The sequence below is a fragment of the Amblyraja radiata genome, chromosome 4 (assembly GCF_010909765.2).
Source record: "Amblyraja radiata isolate CabotCenter1 chromosome 4, sAmbRad1.1.pri, whole genome shotgun sequence".
Taxonomy (NCBI): domain Eukaryota; kingdom Metazoa; phylum Chordata; class Chondrichthyes; order Rajiformes; family Rajidae; genus Amblyraja; species Amblyraja radiata.
In genome coordinates this window covers 94,338,582-94,362,378 of record NC_045959.1, presented here as the reverse complement: position 1 = coordinate 94,362,378, position 23,797 = coordinate 94,338,582, and the positions used below count along the sequence as shown (strand labels likewise).

At 45.3% G+C, this 23,797-nt stretch overlaps 1 protein-coding gene across 4 annotated transcripts in view; it reads right to left on the bottom strand.

Moving 5' to 3' along the window:
- Nucleotides 1–18,260, bottom strand: part of zfat (zinc finger and AT-hook domain containing) — a 104,991-nt gene extending 86,731 nt beyond the window's left edge. For 2 of the 4 annotated variants that reach the window (XM_033019962.1, XM_033019963.1), the window contains exons 1-3: nucleotides 18,077–18,260; nucleotides 9,446–9,616; nucleotides 228–488 (exon numbers count right to left, since the gene is read on the bottom strand). In XM_033019962.1, the coding sequence (XP_032875853.1) occupies nucleotides 228–488; nucleotides 9,446–9,616; nucleotides 18,077–18,095 (451 nt within the window). In that variant the 5' untranslated portion in view covers nucleotides 18,096–18,260. Of the gene's footprint in view, nucleotides 1–227; nucleotides 489–9,445; nucleotides 9,617–9,893; nucleotides 10,550–12,565; nucleotides 12,989–18,076 lie in introns of those variants that run through there. The other 2 variants (XM_033019965.1, XM_033019964.1) reach the window with 2 other exon arrangements.
- Between the last annotated feature and the right edge of the window lie 5,537 nt (nucleotides 18,261–23,797).

Below are 23,797 nucleotides of genomic sequence, written 5' to 3'. Positions count from 1 at the left end.
TGGGAATCTAGCACTCACATAGCTAAGTGAAGATTTTCAAATGAGACTTGAAGTTGTTACAATTAGTTAACTCAACTATTTCTCAAAGTGAAAATGTGGAATTTCCTTGTTCAATCTTTCACACCTGTAAATGGCAAATAAAATCAAACCATATCTCGAAAAAGAATCAAAACAGAAATCCTACAATGTAAATGTACAATATGAAATCATTGATAAACAAGTCTTACCATCTTCAGCATCATCCTCTTCCCCTCCATCATCCTTCAGTACAACAAAGCAACGATGCTTCCGCAGCTGCCTCCTATTCGAGAATTTCCTACTGCACTTCCTACAATCCAAACTGTCTGACCCTTCCAAGTCTTCCTCGTCTTGGTCAAGTTTACCCACTGTACTCAGAATACAGTTACTGGCATCTCCTAACTCCTCCGTTTCAGCGTAGAATTTCTTCTTTGATCCTTTGGGTCTTCCCCTCTTTCTCTTTGCAGTTACTATATATTAACACAGGAGACAGAATAGTCAGAATTGTCCAGGATTACATAAATATTCGCAAACATTTCCATGCCACCATGAATAAGATGATTCTAGAAAATATTTACAACTAAACATTACAGGGTAACCTGGAGAGGTGGGGTTGGACAGGGGTGGTGTTCCTATAAAATAAAAGCCTGCATCACAATTTTCTGCAAAGTACACCAGGTGAGATCCCACAAAGTACCTATGCAACTAAAGCATAACCTTCTGACATTATGCCCTACTTCTAAGGAATTTGACAAGGACCCCCTATGGTAGGCTAGATCATATGGGATCCATGGTGACTTTGATTGGATTCAAAATAATCTTGACCAAGGTAAAGGCGGATTAAATATTGGGATAAATGATTGCGTGGGGCGCAAGAGAGTGGGAGAAAAATGATGGGAGGTGGCAGGGGTGTGTTGTTTGTTGGTTAGTTACCCAACATTGGAGAATTTATCTTAAGAGCTCTGGAAGTGGTATTTGGATTTTTTTGCATGTTGTCTTATACAAAAGTAATTAGTTGCTAAGAAATTGTGTAGCAGAGCACATTAGTGATGCTGTACATTTGTGTGTGCTTTCCACCATTTTGTTAATCGGTTATTGTATGTTGTATCTACCTCATATTAATGGCAGCCCCAATTACTTAAAGCAAACACATTGTTCGCATTCTGACCAGAGGCCAGTCCACAGTATTCATTTTGATGGTCAATATAAAATACCACCGATAATGGTACCATAATTATGCCACGTCCACCATCAACCTTGCATCCCAGAAGTAAAGAAAAGCAGCTCTGCGTGCTAGAACTTTGAAAGTAAAATCTCATGTTATACATGAACATCTTTTGTGTGCTAAACATAGAGAATCATTGGTTAAATTGTTTCATACCATGAAACACACAAAACTAATATCCATTTTGAACTCTCAAGCTACTTGAGAATTTTATTTTTCTGTACATTGATGTGGTACAGTAAAAGTCATGATGGGCTGTCTTCTAGGCCGGTAGATGTTTGCTATAACAGTCAGTTCTGTTTCATGTTTATATTTCTTGTTCTGGGCCTTTTACAATTATTCCATCTTTTCAACATTTGCGACGTGCTTTTCCTTTTCTTCGTCCGCCAATTCGTTTTGCTTTTCCACAGCTTTTCTTGATTTTTATACTTTTGCCTTTGCCGCCGCGGCGACGGCGGCGGCCGCCACCACCTCCTCCTCCTCCTCCTCCTCCTCCTGATCGATCCCCACAACCCTTTGCTCTACGTCGTGCTGACCTAGCTCCTCCTCCTCCACCTCCTCCTCCTCCTGCTGCCTTTGCCCTGCCCCGCCTTGATCTTCGCCGTGACTTGCCGCAACCCATCGCTACGTTCAAGCTTGAGGTTCACAGTGTGTGCATTTTGAGGTAAATTGCATCTTTATATAGCTTACAATACAAACCAGCTGCTCATTGTGACATCAGCTGAACTTGGTTACACAGAGCATTTTTGGGTCCAGATATGGTGTTGTTTTTGACGCTGATTGTGACATTGGTGCAAGGCCATTGCCTTATTAGGTATTATGTTAACTACCTTTTGCATCCCTCTAAGTGGAGACATTTTTCTTAGGTGTTAAACATCACAGACAATCACACACCAGAATGCTTTGCCAATAAAATCCCAGGAAAAATACCTGACCATATCAAATTGTAATGTACTAACTGCAGCTTGCTGGTGTGCCAATGGTATAAATATAATCCACTTTAGGGACAAGTTAGCCAAATAATAGAAGAGGGAATCCTTTGTAAAGGTCCTATTGCTGAATTGTTTAATCTGAACTCCCCAGGAGGCCAAACAGGGGTTTATGCGAGGAATTATCTGGGCCTTCTTTGGGAGTTATGGAGTTGGGAAGCAGGTAGGTAATTCAAACAATAACGAGATGTACTCATTCTTTAAGCAACGGGGGTTCCCCTCTTCTATTATAGATGAGGTTCTCACCAGGGTCTCCTCTATATCCCGCAGCTTCACTCTTACTCGCCATCCCCCTACTCGTAACAAGGACAGAGTCCCCCTTGTCATCACCTTCCACCCCATCAGCCGTCGAATACAACATATAATCCTCCGACATTTTCGCCACCCCCAACGGGATCCCACCATTGGCCACATCTTCTCATCTCCTCCCTTTTCTGCTTTCCGCAAAGACCGTTCCCTCAGTAACTCCCTGGTCAATTCATCCCTTCCTACTCAAACCATCCCCTCCCCGGGTACTTTCCCTTGCAAACGCAGGAAATGCTACACTTGTTGCTTTACCTCCCCCCTTGACTCCATCCAAGGACCCAAACAGTCGTTCCAGGTGAGGCAGAGGTTCACCTGTATCTCCTCCAACCTCATCTACTGCATCACCTGTTCCAGGTGTCAATAGACAATAGATAATAGGTGCAGGAGTAGCCCGTTCGAGCTAGCACCACATTCAATGTGATCATGCTGATCATCCCCAATCAGTACCCCATTCCTGCCTTCTCCCCATATCCTCTGACTCCGCTATCTTTAACAGCCCTACCTAGCTCTCTCTAGTATCCAGAGAACCGGCCTCCACCACCCTCTGAGGCAGAGAATTCCACAGACTCACAACTCTCTGTGTGAAAAAGTGTTTCCTCATCTCCGTTCTAAATGGTTTACCCTTTATTCTTAAACTGTGGCCCCTGGTTCTGGACTCCCCCAACATCGGGAACATGTTTCCTGCCTCTAGCGTGTCCAAACCCTTAATAATCTTATATGTTTCAATAAGATACCCTCTCATCCTTCTAAATTCCAGAGAATACAAGGCCAGCTGCTCCATTCTCTCAGCATATGATGGTCCCGCCATCCCGGGAATTAACCTTGTACACCTACGCTGCACTCCCTCAATAGCAAGAATGTCCTTCCTCAAATTAAGGGACCAAAACTGCACACAATACTCCAGCTGTCTCACAAGGGCCCTGTACAACCTCAGAAGGACCTCTTTCCTCCTATACTCAGCTCCTCTTGTTATGAAAGCAACATGCCATTCGCTTTCTTCACTGCCTGCTGTACCTACATGCTTACTTTCATTGACTGATGAACATGGACCTCCAGATTCCGTTGTACTTTCCCTTTTCGCAATGACACATTTAGATAATAATCTGTCTTCTGTTTTTGCTACCAAAGTGGATAACCTCACATTTATCCACATTAAACTGCATCTGTCAAGCATCTGCCCACTCACTCAACCTGTCCAAATCACCCTGTATTTGCATAGCATCCTTCTCACAGTTCACACTGCCACCAAGCTTTGTGTCATCTGCAAATTTGCTAATGTTACTTAGAATCCCTTCCTCTAAATCATTTATGTGTATTGCAAATAACTGCGGTCCCAGCACCGAGCCTTGCGGTACCCCACTAGTCACTGCCTGCCATTCTGAAAGGGACCCGTTAATCCCTACTATTTGTTTCCTGTCTGCCAACAAATGTTCTATTCCTTTCATCACTCTACTCCCAATACCATGTACCCTAATGCTGCCCACTAATCTCCTATGTGGGACCTTATCAAATACTTTCTGAAAGTCCAAGATCCAAGTCAACTTCTCCACATGGGCAAGACTCAGTGATTGCTTCGTCCAACACCTCCGCTCACTTCATACTGAACAACCTGATCTCCCGGTTGCTCAGCACTACAACTCCCGCTCCCATTCCCAATCTGACCTTTCTGTCCTGGGCCTCCTCCATTGCCAGAGTGAGGCCCAGCGCAAATTGGAGGAACAGCACCTCAAATTGTGCTTAGGTAGTTTACACCCCAGCAGTATGAACATTGAATTCCCTAATTTTAGATAGCCCTTGCTTTATCCCTCCTTTCCCTCCCCCTTCCCAGCGCCCCCACAAAGCCTACTGTCTCCGCCTCTTCCATTCTTTTTCTCGCCCCCCCCAACATCAGTCTGAAGAAGGGTCTTGACCCGAAACACCACTTATTCCTTCTCTCCATAGATGCTGCCTCACCCGCGGAGTTTCACCAGCATTTTTTGTCTAAAAAAAAACCTGCTTAATTAAGAGATACAGCATGGAAACAGGCCCTTTGGTCCACCACATCCATGTCGGCAATCGATCACCTGTGCATGCTGGTTCTCTGTAAAACCACTTTCTCATCCACTCCCGACACACAAGGGACAATTTACAGAGGCCAATTAGCCTACAAACACGTACATCTTTGGGAGGTGGGAGGAAGCCATAGCACCCAGAGGAAACCCACGCTGTTACAGGGAGAACCTGTAAACTCCACAAGACAGACCTGAGGTCAAGTTCAAGTTCAAGTGAGTTTATTGTCATGTGTCCCTGTATAGGACAATGAAATTCTTGCTTTGCTTAAGCACACAGAAAATAGTAGGCATTTACTACATCTCCGGCAAGGTAATAAACAGATAAATGTGTCCATATACCATGATATAAATATATACACACATGAATAAATAAACTGATAGTGCAAATAACAGAAAGTGGTTGGTAATAATCAGAGTTTTGTCCGAGCCAGGTTTAATAGCCTGATGGCTGAGGGGAAGTAACTATTCCTGAACCTGGTTGTTACAGTCTTCAGGCTCCTGTACCTTCTACCTGAAGGTAGCAGGGAGATGAGTGTGTGGCCAGGATGGTGTGCGTCTTTGATGATACTGCCAGCCTTTTTGAGGCAGCGACTGCGATAAATCCCCTCGATGGAAGGAAGGTCAGAGCCGATGATGGACTGGGCAGTGTTTACTACTTTTTGTAGTCTTTTCCTTTCCAGGGCGCTCAATTTGCCGAACCAAGCCACGATGCAACCGGTCAGCATGCTCTCGACTGTGCACCTGTAGAAGTTAGAGAGAGTCTTCCTTGACAATCCGACTCTCCGTAATATTCTCAGGAAGCAGAGGCGCTGATGTGCTTTTTTGATGATTGCATTAGTGTTCTCGGACCAGGAAAGATCTTCAGAGATGTGCACGCCCAGGAATTTGAAGCTCTTGACCCTTTCAACCATCGACCCGTTGATATAAATAGGGCTGTGGTTCCCCCTCCTACTCCTTCCAAAGTCCACAATCAGTTCCTTGGTTTTGCAGGTGTTGAGGGCCAGGTTATTGCGCTGGCACCATATGGACAGTTGCTCGATCTCTCTTCTGTACTCTGACTCATCCCCATCAGTGATACGCCCCACAATAGTGGTGTCGTCAGCGAACTTGATGATGGAGTTCGCACTGTGGTTCGCTACGCCGTCATGGGTATAGAGTGAGTACAGCAGGGGGCTGAGCACGCAGCCTTGAGGTGCTCCCGTGCTGATTGTTATTGAGGCTGACACATTTCCACCAATACGAACAGACTGTGGTCTGTGGACGAGGAAGTCAAGGATCCAGTTGCAGAGGGATGCGCAGAGACCCAGTTCTGCGAGTTTGGTAACCAGTTTGGAGGGGATGATTGTGTTAAATGCCGAGCTGTAATCAATGAATAACAGCCTGACATATGAGTTTTTGTTGTCCAAGTGGTCCAGTGCGGAGTGGAGGGCCAGCGAGATCGCATCCACCGTTGATCTGTTGTGGCGGTACGCGAACTGCAGTGGGTCCAGGTTTTTGTCGATGTAGGAGTTGATTTGCTCCATGATCAACCTCTCAAAGCACTTCATCACCACCGGCGTTAGTGCCACTGGTCGATAGTCATTGAGGCATGTCACCTTACTCTTCTTGGGCACCGGTATAATTGATGCCCTTTTAAAGCAGGTGGGGACCTCAGACCTCAGAAGTGAGAGGTTGAAAATGTCCGTAAAAACTCCCGCCAGTTGGTCCGCACAGGTTTTTAGAACACGACCGGGTATACCATCAGGACCAGGTGCTTTTCGGGGGTTCACCTCTCTGAAGGATTTCCTGACATCGGCCTCTGTGACTGAGACTGAAATGCCATCGCAGCGAATGGGGGATCGGGAAGGCACATCAGTATTCTCCCTGTCAAAGCGTGCGTAAAACGCATTGAGCTCGTCAGGGAGTGATGTTACACCGGCATTCGAGCTGCCTCCTGGTTTTGCCTTGTAGGAGGTGATTGCATTCAGACCCTGCCACAGCTGCCGAACATCTGTCTCGTCCTCCAGTTTGGAGCAGAAGTCCCTTTTGGCCTTTTTGATGGCCTTACCAAGGTCGTATCTGGTCTTCATGTAGGCCACTGTATCATCGGAGGTGAATGCCCTGTGTCTGGACTTCAGGAGAGTGCGGATCTCAAAGTTCATCCAAGGTTTCTGATTGGGAAACACTCGGAAGGTTTTTGTAGGGATGCAGTCCTCCACACATTTCTTTATGAAGTCTGTAACGACTGTGGCATATTCGTTCAAGTCCGTTGCCGAGTCCTTGAACATTGCCCAGTCTAGACTCCAAACAGTCCTGGAGTTGTTCTTCTGCCCCCCCCCGACCAGCTCTGTGCTGTCCTCACTTCTGGGGGTGCGCTCTTTAATTGCTGCTTGTAGGCAGGAAGAAGCAGCACCGCGGTATGGTCGGATTTACTGAAGTGAGGGTGAGGGATAGAACGATAGGCATTCTTGATGGTGGTGTAGCAGTGGTCGAGGGTGTTAGGTCCTCTGGTGCAGCAGGAGACATGTTGGTGGAAGTTAGGGAGTGATTTCTTGAGGTTCGCCTTATTGAAGTCCCCAGCAATGGTGGTAAATGCCTCGGGGTAAGACGTCTGGTGTTTGTTGACCACGGCCTGCAGCTCCTCCAGTGCCAGACGGACGTCTGCCTGGGGTGGGATGTAGACCGCGGTCAGGATAATGGAGGTGAATTCTCTCGGGAGGTAGAAGGGACGGCACTTCACCGCCAGATGTTCAAGGTGTGGAGAGCAGGAGTTGGACAGGACTGCCACGTCGGAACACCACGCAGAGTTGACCATGAGGCAGACGCCCCCTCCTCTCCCTTTCCCAGATGCCAGGGTACGGTCCATGCGGTGGATGGAGAACCCTTCAGGCTGGACCGCTGAGTCTGGGGAGCTGGGGGTGAGCCATGTCTCTGTGAAACAGAACACAGAGCATTCCCTCAGCTCCCTTTGATAAAGCAGTCTTGCCCTTAAGTCCTCCACTTTGTTTTCAAGGGACTGTACATTAGCCAGTAGGATAGTAGGGAGAGGGGGCCGAAGTCCCCTGCGCTTCATTCTGACCTGAAGTCCGGCCCGACGGCCACGTTTCCGGACACAATGGAGGCTTCCCCTTTGTCAGGATCAGACACGGGTCTCTGGCGAATGAGGCAGCATTGCTATCAACTGCACCATTGTGCCGCAGGTGCTATCTCTTTGAAATAATGCAATGAAATATTTTCATTCATCTGAGGGAGCACATGGGTCTTCAGTTCAATCTGCTCACAAAGGTTAGATTGCCTGGGATCCAGGTAGAAAGCTCACTGGGTACATATTTGCCTTGATTGTAGAAAACAGAGGGTAATAGAGTGAAGGCCTGTGACTATGGTGTGCCTCAGTGGTTGATGCTGGGGCCCATTGTTGTTTGTCATCTACATCACAATTTAGATGAGAATTTACGAGGCATGGTTAGTAAGTTTGCAGAAGACACAAAAATGTATGGTTTCCTAGAATTACAGCAGGATCTTGATCAGCTGGGTAAGTGGGCCAAGGAATAGCAAATAGAATTTAATTCAGATAAATGTGAGGTTGCATTTTGGGGTGTCAAATGAAGATAGGACCCTCAGGAATGTTGTCGAGCAGAGCAATCCAGGAGTACATATACATGGTTCCCTGAAAATGGTGTTACAGAGATAGGCAGGATGCTGAAGAAAGGTTTTGGCGCATTAGCCTTTATCATGGGCAGCACGGTGGCGCAGCGGTAGTTGCTGCCTCACAGCGCCAGAAACCTGAGCTCGATCCCGACTACGGGTGCTGTCTGTACAGAGTTTGTATAATCTCCCCGTGACCCGCGTCAGTTTTCTCCGGATGCTCCGGTTTCCACCCACACTTCAAACATGTACAGGTTTGTAGTTTAAATTGGCTTTGGTAAAACATTGAAAATTGTCCCCAGTGTGTAGGATAGTGCTAGTGTAAGGGGTGATCACTGGTCAGCATAGACTCAGTGGGCCAAAGGGCCTGTTTCCGTGCAGTATCTCTAAACACTAAATTAGATTATTGAGAAATTGGGACATTATGTTGCAGTTGTATAAAATGTTGGTGAGGCTGCACTTGGAGTATTGTGTTTAGGTTTGGTTAACTAGCTATACAAAATAAGCCATTAAACTGGAAAGAGTGTAAAAAAGGAAGTTTGCCAGCCCTCAATGGACTGAGTTATAGGGTGAGGTTGGGCAAGCTGGGATTTTATTCTTTGGAGCATAGGAGACTGAGGCATGATTTTAAACAGTTAAATAAAATCAGGAACGGCATATATAGAGTGAACGCACACAGTCTTACCCCCAGGATTGGGCAATCATGAACTGGAAGGCATTAGCTTATTGTAAGAGGGAAAAAAATAATAGGACTTTTCACAGAGGATGGTACGTTTATGGAACAAATTTCCAGAAGAAGTGGGTGAGGCTGGTACTATAACAAAATTTAAAAGACATTTGGACAGGAAAGATTTGTAGGTATGTATTCTAAGAAGATTAAAATTGTTTCACAGTAAGTAAAAACTGTATTGGTTTGTAATTGCCTTTGATTCTTTAATCCAGTGTTGGGACTCAGCAAGTTGATTGATTTAATAGAGTTCTTGATCTACTGGTTCTATTATTTGCAGCCATGTTGAGAGATAGAAACATAGAAACATAGGAAATAGGTGCAGGAGTAGGCCATTCGGCCCTTCGAGCCTGCACCGCCATTCAATATGATCATGGCTGATCATCCAACTCAGTATCCTGTACCTGCCTTCTCTCCATACCCCCTAATCCCTCTAGATGAAGTATTATTCAAGAGTAAATATACTGTGTGAACACATTAAGACATGATTACTTTAGTATCTTACCTCCTTCAGTTCTCTCAGCCTTCTCAGATGACAGAAGAGGTCGCAATGGGACAATGAGATCATCAGGTGCATGCCCTTCCTCTGCATGCTTCTCAGAGACATGAGTCAACAGCTCGTCTTGACATGGAGAGAACAAGTTGCATAGTTTGCACATGAAGATTGAAACCGGCTCTGGACAATGGTGTAGGAAGGTGAATGCAAAAGAAAAAGCAAACGTTTATTAGCTATCAGAGGAATATTAAGATTTGTTACCAGTTATTTTATTAAAGAGTAATTTCACGTCATTTGGAGATCTAGATTGTCTGAAATCTAGCTGTGAACTTCAAGAGTCAAGAGTGTTTGTCATAGGCAGCAGATATGAATTGAAACAGTAAAATTATTGCTTGCTGCAGCTTTGCAGCCACATGAATGCAACAACCGCAATTAATACTAAATAAGTTTGAGTTACTCCAAGTAAACTAGATCATGATTGCGCAAAACAAAGTATCCCGCGCAACCATAGTAGTGCAAAGTCTGCAGCGATTTGGTCAGATTGAGGTACGGTTGTGATCTGGATGGTGCAGGGTGGTTCAAAAGTTGATGGGATGCTGTTCTTGAACTTGGCGGTAACATTTCACAGGCTCCTGTACCTTCTTTCTGATGATAGCAGAGAAGAGAACAAAGAGAAGTATGCCTTTGGTCACGTCAGCTATTTTCTTGAGGCAGTGCTTTCTGTCAATCCCTTTGATGGTGAGGAGGTGAGTACCAGTGATGGACAAGACAATGTCCATAATCTTCTCAGCCTCCAAATGTTCAAATTTCCGAACTAGGCTGTGATGCAACTAGTCAGTATGCTTCTCACCGAACACATAGAATATCTTGCAACTTGCCAAGTCTCTTCAGATTTCTGAGGCAGTAGAGGCACTGGTGAACTTTCTTAATGAATGCATCAATGTGTCTCCAGGACAGATCATCAGAGATGCATATGCCCAGGAACTAAATGCTATTGACTCTCTCCGCCACCAACTTGCAAGGCAGGCGCATGTTCCCTCATCTTTTCCTTTATGCACTAAAATATATTTTAAAAGCTGTCTAGAAAACTCAGCTTGAAGCTTTTAGAAACATAGAAAATAGGTGCAGGAGTAGGCCATTCGGCCCTTCGAGCCTGCACCGCCATTCAATATGATCATGGCTGATCATCCAACTCAGTATCCTGTACCTGCCTTCTCTCCATACCCCCTGATCCCTTTAGCCACAAGGGCCACATCTAACTCCCTCTTCAATATAGCCAATGAACTGGCCTCAGCTACCTTCTGTGGCAGAGAATTCCAGAGATTCACCATTCTCTGTGTGAAAAATGTTTTCCTCATCTCGGTCCTAAAAGATTTCCCCCTAATCCTTAAACTGTGACCCCTTGTTCTGGACTTCCCCAACATCGGGAACAATCTTCCTGCATCTAGCCTGTCCAACCCCTTAAGAATTTTGTAAGTTTCTATAAGAAACTTATGAATATTTATTCCTAACTCCTTCACCTTTCCGCCACCAAGACCCGAGATCACGATGATAGAATCATAGTCATACAGCACGGAAACAGAGCCCCTCAGCCCAACCTGTCCATGCTGACCAAGATGCCCCCTCTATGCTAGTCCCAGTTCACCATATTTGACCCATATCCATCTTAACCTTTTCTATCCATGGACCTGTCCACATATATTTTAGATACTATTATAGTACCTGCCTCAACTACCTCCTCTGACACCACCCTCTGAGTGAAAAAGTTAACCTTCAGATTCTTATTAAGCCTTTCCCCTGTTATCTTAAACCTTTATCCTCTGGCTCTTAATTCTCCTTATCCTGAGTACAAGACATTCACCCTATCTACTCCCCTCATGATTTAACACATCTTTATATGTAGATCCATAACAATGGGACCAAAGTAATAATGTGTTCCAAGAAAATGAAATGCAGGGTGAGCTTTTATCTACCTTCCTGAATAACATTGCGACTAATAATAATATTTGATGCAACGTAAAGTGGCAGGTGGGTGACGTCTACCAGTCAACAGAATGTTTTTTTTTTTAAAGCCCAGTTTTTTTTTCAAAAATTCAACATGAAATGATGTTGGGAGGGAAAATGGGAGAACAAAACGAGTTAAATTAATGAATTTTAAAGAGAGTGGAAGAAACCCTGTTTGTGCACATTCTTTAAAGATGGAAGATAGTTTTGTTTTAAACTTTAATAAAGCAAATGGTACCGAGGCATGAGAATCAGAAACATAGCAGACAAAACCCTAAAAGCTGCATCTGGAGGATTGTATGCTCATTTAAGAACGATACAATTTTGAACCAGAATAGTGTAGTGGACTAATTCTGGGATGTGCAATTACAGTTACATGGAGATGCCACAGAAGCTGGGTTTATTCTCGAGAACAGAGAAAGCCAGGTGGAAACTTCATAGTGTTTTAAACCACAAAGGATTCATATAAAGTCATATGCCTGGGTGGTGAATGATTAGATCAACGATAAAGGGAAAGGACAAGCACTGTCAAACGACATGGAGATAGCACCGTTCTGACAAAGTGATCGCTCTGAGAAAATCCAGCAAAGTGTAGAGATCTCATGGTGTACAATTGTCCTTTTAAAATGCCTTGGTATATTTTCAAAATTAATAGAAGATGTATTGCAATCTTTTTATACATTTTTTCTAATTGTGTTTTACACTAATGTTTTTTTTACTGCTTTTTATCTTTTTACTATCCTGTAGAATGTTAATTCAATTTATATATAAATTATGCATTTGTGTGTAGGTCCATGTGCCCGTGATGCTGCAGCAACCAAAATTTCAATAGTCCTATACGTAATTTCACTTGTGCATGGAACATAAAAAAAGTACAGCACAAGAACAGGCCATTTGATCCACAAGGTCTGTGCCGAAGATGATGTCTAGACCAATTCATAACTGCCTGCACACAATCCATATCCCTTCATTCCCGACATTTCCATATGCTTATCCAAAAATTTCTTACATACCACTCTGATATATCTGCCTCGCCCACCACCTCTAGAGGCATATTCCAAGCACTCACCACCATGTGTAAAAAAAAACGCACCACACATCTGCTTTAAAGTTTGCCTTTCTCACCTTGAAGCTATATCCTCCAGTAATTGATCTTTCCATCCAGGGATAGAAAATGGAGAGAGGAAAGGAATGATACTGGTGAGCGGGTTGGGGTGGGGGCTTGCCTCCCGCGTCCAGGGGTACAGAGGCTGAGCCGTGGCCATGTGTGGTGAGGATAAGTGTGTTTGCGGGTCGACGCCTCCAGACTGTTCTGTTGATGGAAGGGATCTTTTGGGGCCCTGTAGCAGTCTGGGGCACGGTGGCACAGCAGTAGATTTGCTGCCTTACAGCGACAGAGACCCGGTTTCGATCCTGACTACAGGTGCTGTCTGTACGGAGTTTGTATGTTCTCCCCATGACCTGCAAGGGTTTTGTCCGAATGCTTGGTTTCCCCCCCCACACTCCAAAGACGAACAGGTTTGTAGGCTAATTGGCTTTTTAAAATTGTAAATTGTCCCTAGTGTGTGAAGGATAATGTTAAGAGTCCGGAATTTCAGTGGGCCAAAGGGCCTGTTTCCGCGCTGTATCTCTAAACTAAACTAAACCTGCAGGAAATATGCCATTAAGCTGGAAAGAGTGCAGAGAAGATTTACGATGATCATACCATGACTTGAGGGCCTGAGCTACAGGGAGAGGTTGGGCAGGCTAGGACGTTAATCCTTGGAGCGCAGAGGGTTTTCTTATTGAGGTGGTAGTCATATAATAATAGTGTGGATACAGGCCCCTTTGGCCCAACTTGCCCACACCGGCCAACATGTCCCAGCTACACTAGTGCCATCAGCCAGCATTTGGTCCATATCCATCCAAAGCTGTCCTATTCATGTACCTGTCTAACTGCTTCTTAAATGTTGGGATAGTCCCTGCCTCAACTACCTCCTCTGGCAGCTTGTTCCATACACCCACCATCCATTGTGTGAAAAAGTTACACCTCAAATGCCTTTTACATTTTTTCCCCTTCCCCTTAAACATAGAAAAACAGGTGGCCATTTGGCCCTTCGAGCCAGCACCGCCATTCATTGTGACCATAGCTGATCGTCCCCTTTCAATAACCCGTGCCTGCCTTCTCCCCATACCCCTTGACTCCACTAGCCCCTAGAGCTCTATCTAGCTCTCTCTTAAATCCATCCAGTGACTTGGCCTCCACTGCCCTCTGTGGCAGGGAATTCCATAAATTCACAGCTCTCTGGGTGAAAATGTTTTTTCTCACCTCACTCTTAAATGACCTCCCCTTTATTCTAAGACTGTGGCCCCTGGTTCTGGACTCGCCCAACATTGGGAACATTTTTCCTGCATCTAGCTTGTCCAGTCCTTATATAATTTTATATGTTTCTGTAAGATACCCCCTCATCCTTCTAAACTCCAGTGAATACAAGCCTGGTCTTTTCAATCTTTCCTCATATGACAGTCCCTCCATCACAGGGATCAATCTTGTGAACCTACGTTGCACTGCCTCATTGGGAACATTTTTCCTGCATCTAGCTTGTCCAGTCCTTACATAATTTTATATGTTTCTATAAGATCCCCCTCATCCTTCTAAACTCCAGTGAATACAAGCCTAGTCTTTTCAATCTTTCCTCATATGACAGTCCTGCCATCCCAGGGATCAATCTCGTGAACCTACGCTGCACTGCCTCAATCACAAGGATGTCCTTCCGCAAATTAGGAGACCAAAACTGTACACAATACTACAGATGTGGTCTCACCAGAGCCCTATACAACTGCAGAAGAACCTCTTTATTCCTATACTAAAATCCTCTTGTTATGAAGGCCAACATTCCATTAGCTTTCTTCACTGCCTGCTGAACCTGTAAGCCAACTTTCAGTGACCGGTGTACAAGGATGCCCAGGTCTCGCTGCACCTCCCCCTTACCTAACCTAACCCCATTGAGATAATAATCTGCCCCCTTGTTTTTGCCGCCAAAGTGGATCTCACATTTATCTATATTATATTGCATCTGCCACGCATCTGCCCACTCACTCAACCTGTCCAGGTCACCCTGCAACCTCCTAACATCCTCTTCACAGTTCACACTGTCACCCTGCTTTGTGTCATCCGCAAACTTGCTAGTGTTGCTCCTAATTCCCTCTTCCAAATCATTAATATATACGTTAAACCTATGTCCTCTGGACCTCGATTCACCTACACTGGGTAAAAGACTCCGCGCATCTACCCGATCTATTCCTCTCATGATCTTATACACCTCAATAAGATCACCCCTCATCCTCTTGCGCTCCATGGAATAGTCCCAGCCTATAGCTTAGACCCTCTCTAAATCTTCTCTGTACCCTTTTCAGCTTGATAACATCTTTCCAATAACCCGGTGCCCAGAAGTGAACACAATACTCTAAATGTGGCCTCACCAACATCTAATACAACTGCAACATGATCTCCCAACTTCTTTACAATACTCTGGCTGATGAAGGCCAATGTGCCTAAAGCCCTTTTGACCACCTGATCTACCTGCAACTCCACCTTCAGGGAACTATGTGCTCTGCTCTGCTCCACACTACCCAGAGCCCTACCATTCACTGTGTAGTTTCTGCCCATGTTGGACTTCCAAATATGCAACCTCAATTTTTCTGCATTAAATTCAATCAACCATTCTTCAGCTCGCTTGGCCAATTAATCAAGATCATGCTGCAATTTTTCACAACCATCTTCACTACCTGCAAAACCACCCACTTTTGTATCATCTGCAAACTTTCTAATCTTGCCATGTATGTTATCATCCAAATCATCGATATAGATGACAAACAGCACCGAACACTGAGGCACACCACTCCAGTCGGAGAAGCAACCTTCCACCGTCACCCTCTGCTTCCTTCCATGAAGCCAATTTACTATCCATTCAGCTATCTCTCCTTGGATCCCATGCGATCTAACCTTCCAGAGTAGCCTACGAGGAACCTTGTGAATGCTTTACTGAAGTCCATATATACATCTACAGCTCTGCTCTCATCGACCTTTTTGGTCACATCTTCAAAAAAACTCTGGTTTGTGAGACACAACCTCCCATGTACCAAACCAAGATGACTATAATTAATCAGCCCTTGTCCGTCTAAATGCCTGTATATCCAATCATGCAGAATACTCTCTAGTAACTTTCCAACTACAGATGTTAAGCTCGCTGGCCTATAGTTCCCAGCATTTTTCCTGCAGCCCTTCTTGAATAAAGGCACATTTGCCAACCTCGTCTTCCGGTACCTCTCCTGTATTTAAAGATAAATTTCAACCAAAGCTCCTGCAATTTCCTCCTCCTGTCTTTCTCCTTGGTAAATACCGAGGAGAAATACTCATTGAGGACCTTGCCCATCTCCCATGGCTCCACATGGAGTTGACCGCTTTGATTCCTGAGGGGTCCCACTCTCTCTCTAGTTACCCTTTTCCCCTTTATATATTTATAAAATCTCTTGGGGTTGTCCTTAATGCTATCTGCCAGAGCTATCTCCTGGCCCTTTGTTGCCCTTCTGATTTTCTTTTTTACTTTGCTCCTCAGGTCCCAAAACACCTCTCGGGATACAGTTGATCCCAGCTGCCTAGACCTGTCCCATGCATCCTTTTTATTCTTAATCAATGCCTCTTTTCCCTTTTTTTCTCTCGTCAACCAAGTGTAAATATTCATGAGGGGAACAGATACTGTGAATGCAGTCTGGTTCCCAGAGTAGAAGAATCATTTAACAGGTATAGGTTTAAGGTGGGAGGGGATACGAACCTGAGGCGCAACTTTTCACACAAAACTTGCTAAGAATATGGAACAAGCTGCCAGTTGAGGCAAGTGTAATAACATTATTGAAAAAACATTTGAATAGTTACATACAGATGAAGGGTTTAGAGAAATATGGACTAGATGCAGATAAATTGATCTAACTTAGGTGGGGCATGTTGATCGGCAAAGATGATTTAGGCCGAAGGGCTTGTTTCTGTGCTGTTTGACTATGGCACAAAAGACTGTAGATACTGGAATCTGGAGCAAACAAAAACTGCAGGGGTAACTCAGTGGTCCAAGCATCATCTACTGGGGTGGGTTGGGGGCAGAAATTGGTGCAGTCTTGACCTGGAATGTCAACTATTCCTCCCCACCCCCCCCCCCCCCAAAAGTGATTCACTGCTTGTATGTGAAGTACACAAACAACTACCACGTTTTGTTCACTTCTGTTTACTAATTTATATCAGCTCTAGTACTATAATGTCCTCACTAGTTTGCATCCAATCTCTGTCATTTCTTCCATCTCTATTGAAGACAGCAAATTTCCTTTAACTGTTACCACTGCTTCTTTCCCCAATTTTAAATGCTCCGCCATTGACAACTATGCCTTCAGCTATCGTTCTGCAGCACATCTCCACCTTACTGTTTCCTGAAGCCTTCACTTCGATCATTATGTCACCTGCCTGAAAATCTCCTACTGCATGGCTGTCCCAATTTTTGATCTGATTTTATGTTAAAGAGGATTTTTGCAAATGCCAATCATTGCTTTCCGATGAGATTACTTTTTTTAACTATCCATGCCTTTCTGATGACTCTTTTGTGTACTTTATATGCAAAAACAAAGAATTTCTCTCTGTCTAGGTGCAAGGGACAATAAATATCATCATCATGAACTAAGCTTTTTATGAGTAGGAAAGAACTACAGATGCTGGTTTACAGCAGAGATAGACACAAAATACTGAAATAACTCAGTGGGGCGGGCAGCATCTCTGGAGAGAAGGAATGGGTGACGTTTCGGTTTGAGACCCTTCTCCAATGAGAGTCAGAGGAGAGGGAAACAAGCAATATGGAAGAGTACGATGTGAAAATAAGAGAAAAAGGGGGATGAGAGATCAAATGTAGAATAGATAATTGTTAGTTAGGTTTGGTAGTGTGACGACATCGGCAACGTGGGACTGGAGTGGGAATGAACAGCAAAGCAACATGTTAAAAGGAGCCTGAAGTAGGGTCTTGACTCGAAACCTCACCTATTCATTCTCTCCAGAGATGCTGCCTGTCCCGCTGATTTACTCCAACATCATAAAAAGTTTAGTGCAGTGATGATGATGGTGATAGTTTATTGTCCCTTGCACCTAGGTATTTTGTGTCTAACTCCGGCCTTATGAACTTCAATCGATTTTTTTTTTAAATTGCAGGCACCAGAAAATGTAAAACAAAACCTATTGAAAGGCATTGAGTGCGGACTGTTAACTGTGTTTCTCCCTCCCCAGATGCTGCCTGGCCCTGTGAGTCTTGCAGCGCTCGGTGTTTCACTCGGGTTTGCAGCATCTGCAGCATCTGCAGCCCAGCGGTGACTCGCTGTGAGGGACGGAGCGGGTCTGGCGCTCCACGACCACAGGCCTTCGGACACTTCACTTCCCTCATATATTCGTCTCAACTCTTGCTTTTCAAAAGTTACCGCCAGTCAAGGCAAACATTGAATCCAAACTTTTGTCGGAGGCTCCGGGGGAATTTTTTTGCTCTGAACTCCGACGTCGGGAGCTCGCGCTACTTTTACCTTTCAAAAAGGAGAGAAGAAACAGAAAATGGCTCGGTCGCCAATTCTCACCTGGAGTTCGGTGATCCATGGGTTTCGATATAAATGCATGTGATTATAATTCTAATTGTATTTTGCCTTTGCTCGAAGAGGTGTCATTATATTAAAACATTTTAAATATTTTTTCACTTTCTGACGAATCTGCGGAAGTAACATGGCGGCCCCCCTTACCCGGAGTGCACCGCGCTAACCAACGAGGTCAACGATTGGGGGGAGGCAAGAGGTGACGCTGGACGCGCCGGCCGCGGGCGTCGGTCCTCCCAGCGAGTCCTCCGAGTGCTGGTCCTCTAAATGTCATCAGTGATCGGAGTAGAACTGGGTCATTCGGCCCTTCAACTCTACCCCGCCTTTCAATCATGGCTGGTCTATCACTCCCTCCTAACCATTTTCCTGCACTCTCCCCATAACCCCTGATCAACACAACCAGCATCAGACACCTGTACTAATTAGTCTTCCCAGTGATGATCCTCCCAGAGCAGATCCCAGTGTTGGTTCTCCCATCGCTAGCAAAGATGATCGCTAGTCCCTGTGCTGATCCTTCCTGTACCAGTCCTCCAGTGCTGATCCTTCCTGTACCAGTCCTCCAGTGCTGATCCTCCCTGTGCTGATCATCCCAGTGCTGATCCTCCAAATGCTGATCCTGTACCAGTCCTCCAGTGCTGATCCTCCCAGTGCTAATCCTCCCAGTGCTGATCCTTCCTGTACCAGTCCTCCAGTGCTGATCCTCCCAGTGCTAATCCTCCCAGTGCTGATCCTTCCTGTACCAGTCCTCCAGTGCTGATCCTCCCAGTGCTAATCCTCCCAGTGCTGATCCTTCCTGTACCAGTCCTCCAGTGCTGATCATCCCTGTGCTGATTCTTCCTGTACCAGTCCTCCAGTGCTGATCATCCCAGCGCTGATCCTCCCAGTGCTGATCCTCCCAGTGCTGATCATCTCTGTGCTGATCCTCCCTGGGTTGCTCCTAGGCCTGGCCAAGCTGTCCATGTGCGAGTCATGGCACCAGGCAGAAGAGGGCTCTGCCCGAGCTGGCTGCCTGCCCCTTTTTTGGGTTATGTCTGCTGTGGGTGGTTTTAGAAAGAGACTATGCGCTGTCCACGGGCGCCCTGGGGGATTTCCAGGACTGCTGGGCACCGTGGGGCGTGGAATATTTCCTCAAGTAGGATGGGGAAATAGTTATTTAATATTTAGAATTTAAGAATATTTGTTTTACTTTGTACCATGGTGGTGGGTTTGTTTGTATTATTTTGTATTGTACATATCATTTTTGTAAATAATTGATTAAAATTATTTTTGGGAAAATTAAATATTTTTTAAAGTGCTGATCCTCCCTGCGCCGGTCACCTAGTGACGTGCGGAAAAATTGATGACACTAGGTTTGGAATTATTCTATTCAGTTTGGGTTCAAATGTTGACGACAAGAGATTGCAGATGCTGAAATCTTTTTAGAAAACAAAGTGCTGGAGGAACTCGAGTCTATCAATTACCTCCCCAGATGCTGCCCAACCTGCTGACTTCCTTCAGCCCTTTATTTATGTTAAACACATAACATCAAGTCTTTAGTCAGTCAGTCTGAAGAAGTGTCTCGACCCGAAAGGTCACACATTCCTTCTCTCCAGAGATGCTGCCTGTCCCGCTGAGTTACTCCAGCATTTTGTGTCTAACATCAGGTCTTTGCTAGAACAGTGGCAGCAATGCGACTGAGTTATACTGAATGACTGAATGCATGACTCAAGCTTTCCAAAATATTTTTTGAATTAGTCATGCAAGCGGATGGTGATTGGGTTGAGCCTAATCCACATAACTGATATATGGTGTAAACTTAGGAAGGCCCAGAACACCAGCCTCATCCCTTATCCGTCCGATTAATTGGCCTCCTTCCAACAATTCACCAATTCTTTGCAATGAACCTACCAAATTACCAGTCCTGTTTTGCCAATATGCCCAAACAGCACTCCTAATTTAACAGTTTGGCGGCTGTCCATCCCCACTTTGCCCTTCCCTACTAGCTTCCAGATCAGCAGATCTGCCTCAACCCCCCAATCCAAACCCCACCAATTCCCTGCTGATCATCGTTTTCCTTCTGCCTGATGGCCAGTCCTCTCGCAATCAAACATTTCCGGCACCCATCACCAACCCTACTAATTGCGAGCAAACCTCAACCTTTCCCTACCAATACGCTTGATTGTCAACCCTCTTGCCTGGTATCTTACGAAAATCTCCCTAACATCGGGCGGCACAGTGATGCAGCAGTAGAGTTGCTGCCTTACAGCGCCAGAGACCTGGGTTGGATCCTGACTACAGGCACTGTCTGTACGGAGTTTGTACATTCTCCCTGTGACTGCGAGGGTTTTCTCTGGGTGCTTCGGTTTCCTTCCATATTCCAGACATGCATTAGTCTTCCCAGTGCTGATCCTCCCAGAGCAGATCCCAGTGTTGGTTCTCCCATCGCTAGTCCCTGTGCTGATCCTTCCTGTACCAGTCCTCCAGTGCTGGAAAATCGAAGGTTGTTCAAGAAGGAACTGCAGATGCTGGAAAATCGAAGGTACACAAAAATGCTGGAGAAACTCAGCGGGTGCAGCAGCATCTATGGAGCGAAGGAAATAGGTAACGTTTCGGGCCGAAACCCTTCTTCAGACTGAAGGAGGGTTTTGGCCCGAAACGTTACCTATTTCCTTCGCTCCATAGATGCTGCTGCACCCGCTGAGTTTTTCCAGCATTTTTGTGTACCTCAGGTTTATAGGTTAATTGGATTCTGTAAATTATCCCTAGAGTAGGATAGAACTAGTGTATGGGTGATGGCTGGTCGGCGTGGTCTTTGTGGGCCAAAAAGCCTGTTCCCACACTATATCTCTAAACTCAACTAAATTAAACCCCTAATAATTGCCTGTCAACTTCTCACACACCACTATCTGAACAAAAACCTCCCCATATCACCAATGCTTCCCCGACAACTCTCATTGAACATATAACAGTACAGCACAGGACAGGCCCTTTGGTCCCCAATATCCACAACAAAAATGATGCCAAGTTAATACCCTCTGCCTGCACGTGATCCTTATCCCTCCATATCCATGTGCCTATCCAAAAGCACAATAGTATTTGCCTCCTTCACTCCTGGCAACACATTCCAGGCATCCACTACTCTGTAAAAATCTACCCTATGTATCTCCTTTAAACTTTGCCATCTCATCGTAAAGCTTTGTCCTCAGTCTTGGATATTTCCTCCATGGAAAAAAGGATTCTGACTGTCTTCCTATTGCTTGTCCACCCTCTCCCTCAGCTTAAGACTGCATTTCTCCCTTCTACTCTTTCAGTCCAGCTGATGGGTACCAACCCAAAACATCAGCAAGCATAATCAAGTTGAGTTTATTGTCATATGCACAAGTATAGTGAGGTTCAGGCACAAAGAAAATCGTGCTTGCAGCTGCATCACTCACACATTGACTCAGACAACACACAAAAACATAACTTGTACATAAATTTATGTGCCAAGATGGCGGCGCGTGTAAGATGAACCATACGCGTAAGTGCAGCGGCTCAGCACTCCCCGAGTCGGGGCTCCTTGTTAGTTATTTTATTATTAGTTTATTTATTTTAAAACGTCACAAATGCATACGGGAATGTATCGCACAGCCGACACAAACTACTAGAAATCGGTGCGACGCTCGGTGTCGGCTGCGTTTTAAACTACGCTAAATTCGACCACAACATACCTCTAAAGCTCGTTAAACCGCTGGGGTCTCCATGGATTACTCTTCCTCCTAGAAGGCGACGCAGAGAGAGGAAACAGAAGCGAAGCCGCCAGGCATGGATACATGGTAGGCTGGAAAAAAACCCGAACAAACCTCCACTGCCAAGCCTTTTCATCGCGAACATAAGATCACTTACCAACAAGGTGGACAAACTGGAACTTATCACATCAACACAGAAAAACTTACAGGACTGCTACATTACGATCATCACATTGATCCCAGATGAGGCTCTCAGGCTAGCGCGCCGCGCTGCTCAACACCACGATAGGAACAGTGACTCCGGTAAGAGTGGGGGGGGGGGGGGGTAGAGGGGGGACACTTTGTGTATACACAAATAACAGCTGGTGCGCAGATGTGAAAGCCATTGATGACCACTGCTCTCCAGACCTGGAATATTTATCCATAAAATGTTGCCCCTTCTAAATGCCACGGGAATTCACGGTTGTCATAATCACGGCTGTATAAATACGGCCAGATACCAATACCACAACTGCTTTGGGTTATCTGCTTACTGCCATTAGCAGACAACAGAGCGCCCATCCTGATGGAGTCTTTATAATAGCAGGGGATTTCAACCAAGCGAGACTAAAGACTGTCCTCCCTAAATTCTATCAACATGTGCAATGCCTCACAAGAGGTAAAAACTTACTTGACCATGTTTATAGCAACATCAAACATGGGTACAAAGCATCGCCTCTCCCCCATCTGGGCCAATCTGACCACATCTCCCTATTTTTTACTCCAGCATATAGGCCACTCATCAATATGGTCAAACTAGCTGCTAGGGATATTCAAGTGTGGCTTGAGGGATCTTCTGGTCAATTACAGGACTGCTTTAACCGAACCGACTGGGACTTGTTTGAGTACGAGGGCATTGACACTTACACTGTACTTTTTTACATGAAAAGCTGTGTAGACAATGTCACTAACATTAAACGCATCCGCATCCCTCCCAACAACAAACCATGGATGCCCAAAGGCGCCCGACTCCTTTTAAAAGCCAGCAATATGGCCTATCAGACCCCGGCAACACAGAGCTGTATAGTGCGGCCAGGTCCGACCTGAAGAGGGGCATCAGGTACGCCAAAGCAGCCTATAAGCAAAGGATCGAGATTCACTTCAACAACTCAGACTCCCGTCGTGTATGGCAAGGTACACGGCACATCACGAACAACAAAAAAACAATACCAACTCATCAACCAGCAACTGTGCCTCTCTGGCAGAACACTCAACCACTTTGGCCGCCATGAGAGGAGAGATGGTCATGCCCACTACTCGAGCTCCAACACCCAACAGCCAGACACTCATCATAAAGACTGCTGATGTCACACACACACGGAATGTTAACATACAGAAGGCAGCCGGTCCGGACTGAGTCCCAGGGCGGGTTCTCAGAAACTGTGCTGTTGAGTTAACAGACGTATTGACAAAAATCTTCTATCAATCCCTGGCACAATGCATAGTCCCCACATTCCTAAAAACATCGGAAATAGTGCCAGTTCCGAAGCAGACAGCCACCAGACACCAGAGGCCAGTGAATCACTGAGGGACTGCTTTCAATGCACAGACTGGGACATACTGATGGAGCCACAGGAATTAAACAGCTGTATGGACATCGACAGGATGGCTGGATGCATAACGGACTACATCAACTTCTGTAGGGATGTTGTTGTGCCAGTAAGAACTGTTTGTTGCTTTCCCAATAACAAACCTTGGATTACAAGCAACATCAAGAGCCTCCTAAACGCAAGGTTGGTGATCGGGAAAAAATCAAGAGGGTACAGCACCACTTGAAAAGGAGTATGAAGCAGGCAAAAGGGGACTATAAAAGGAAGCTGGAGAAGAAACTGCAGTACAACAACATCAAAGAGGTGTGGAGAGGAATGAAGACCATCACTGGCTTCAAGGAGAAGAGAAGCCAGCCGTCAGGAGACATGGACAAGGCCAATGAGTTTAACCTGTTCTATAACAGGTTTGATCT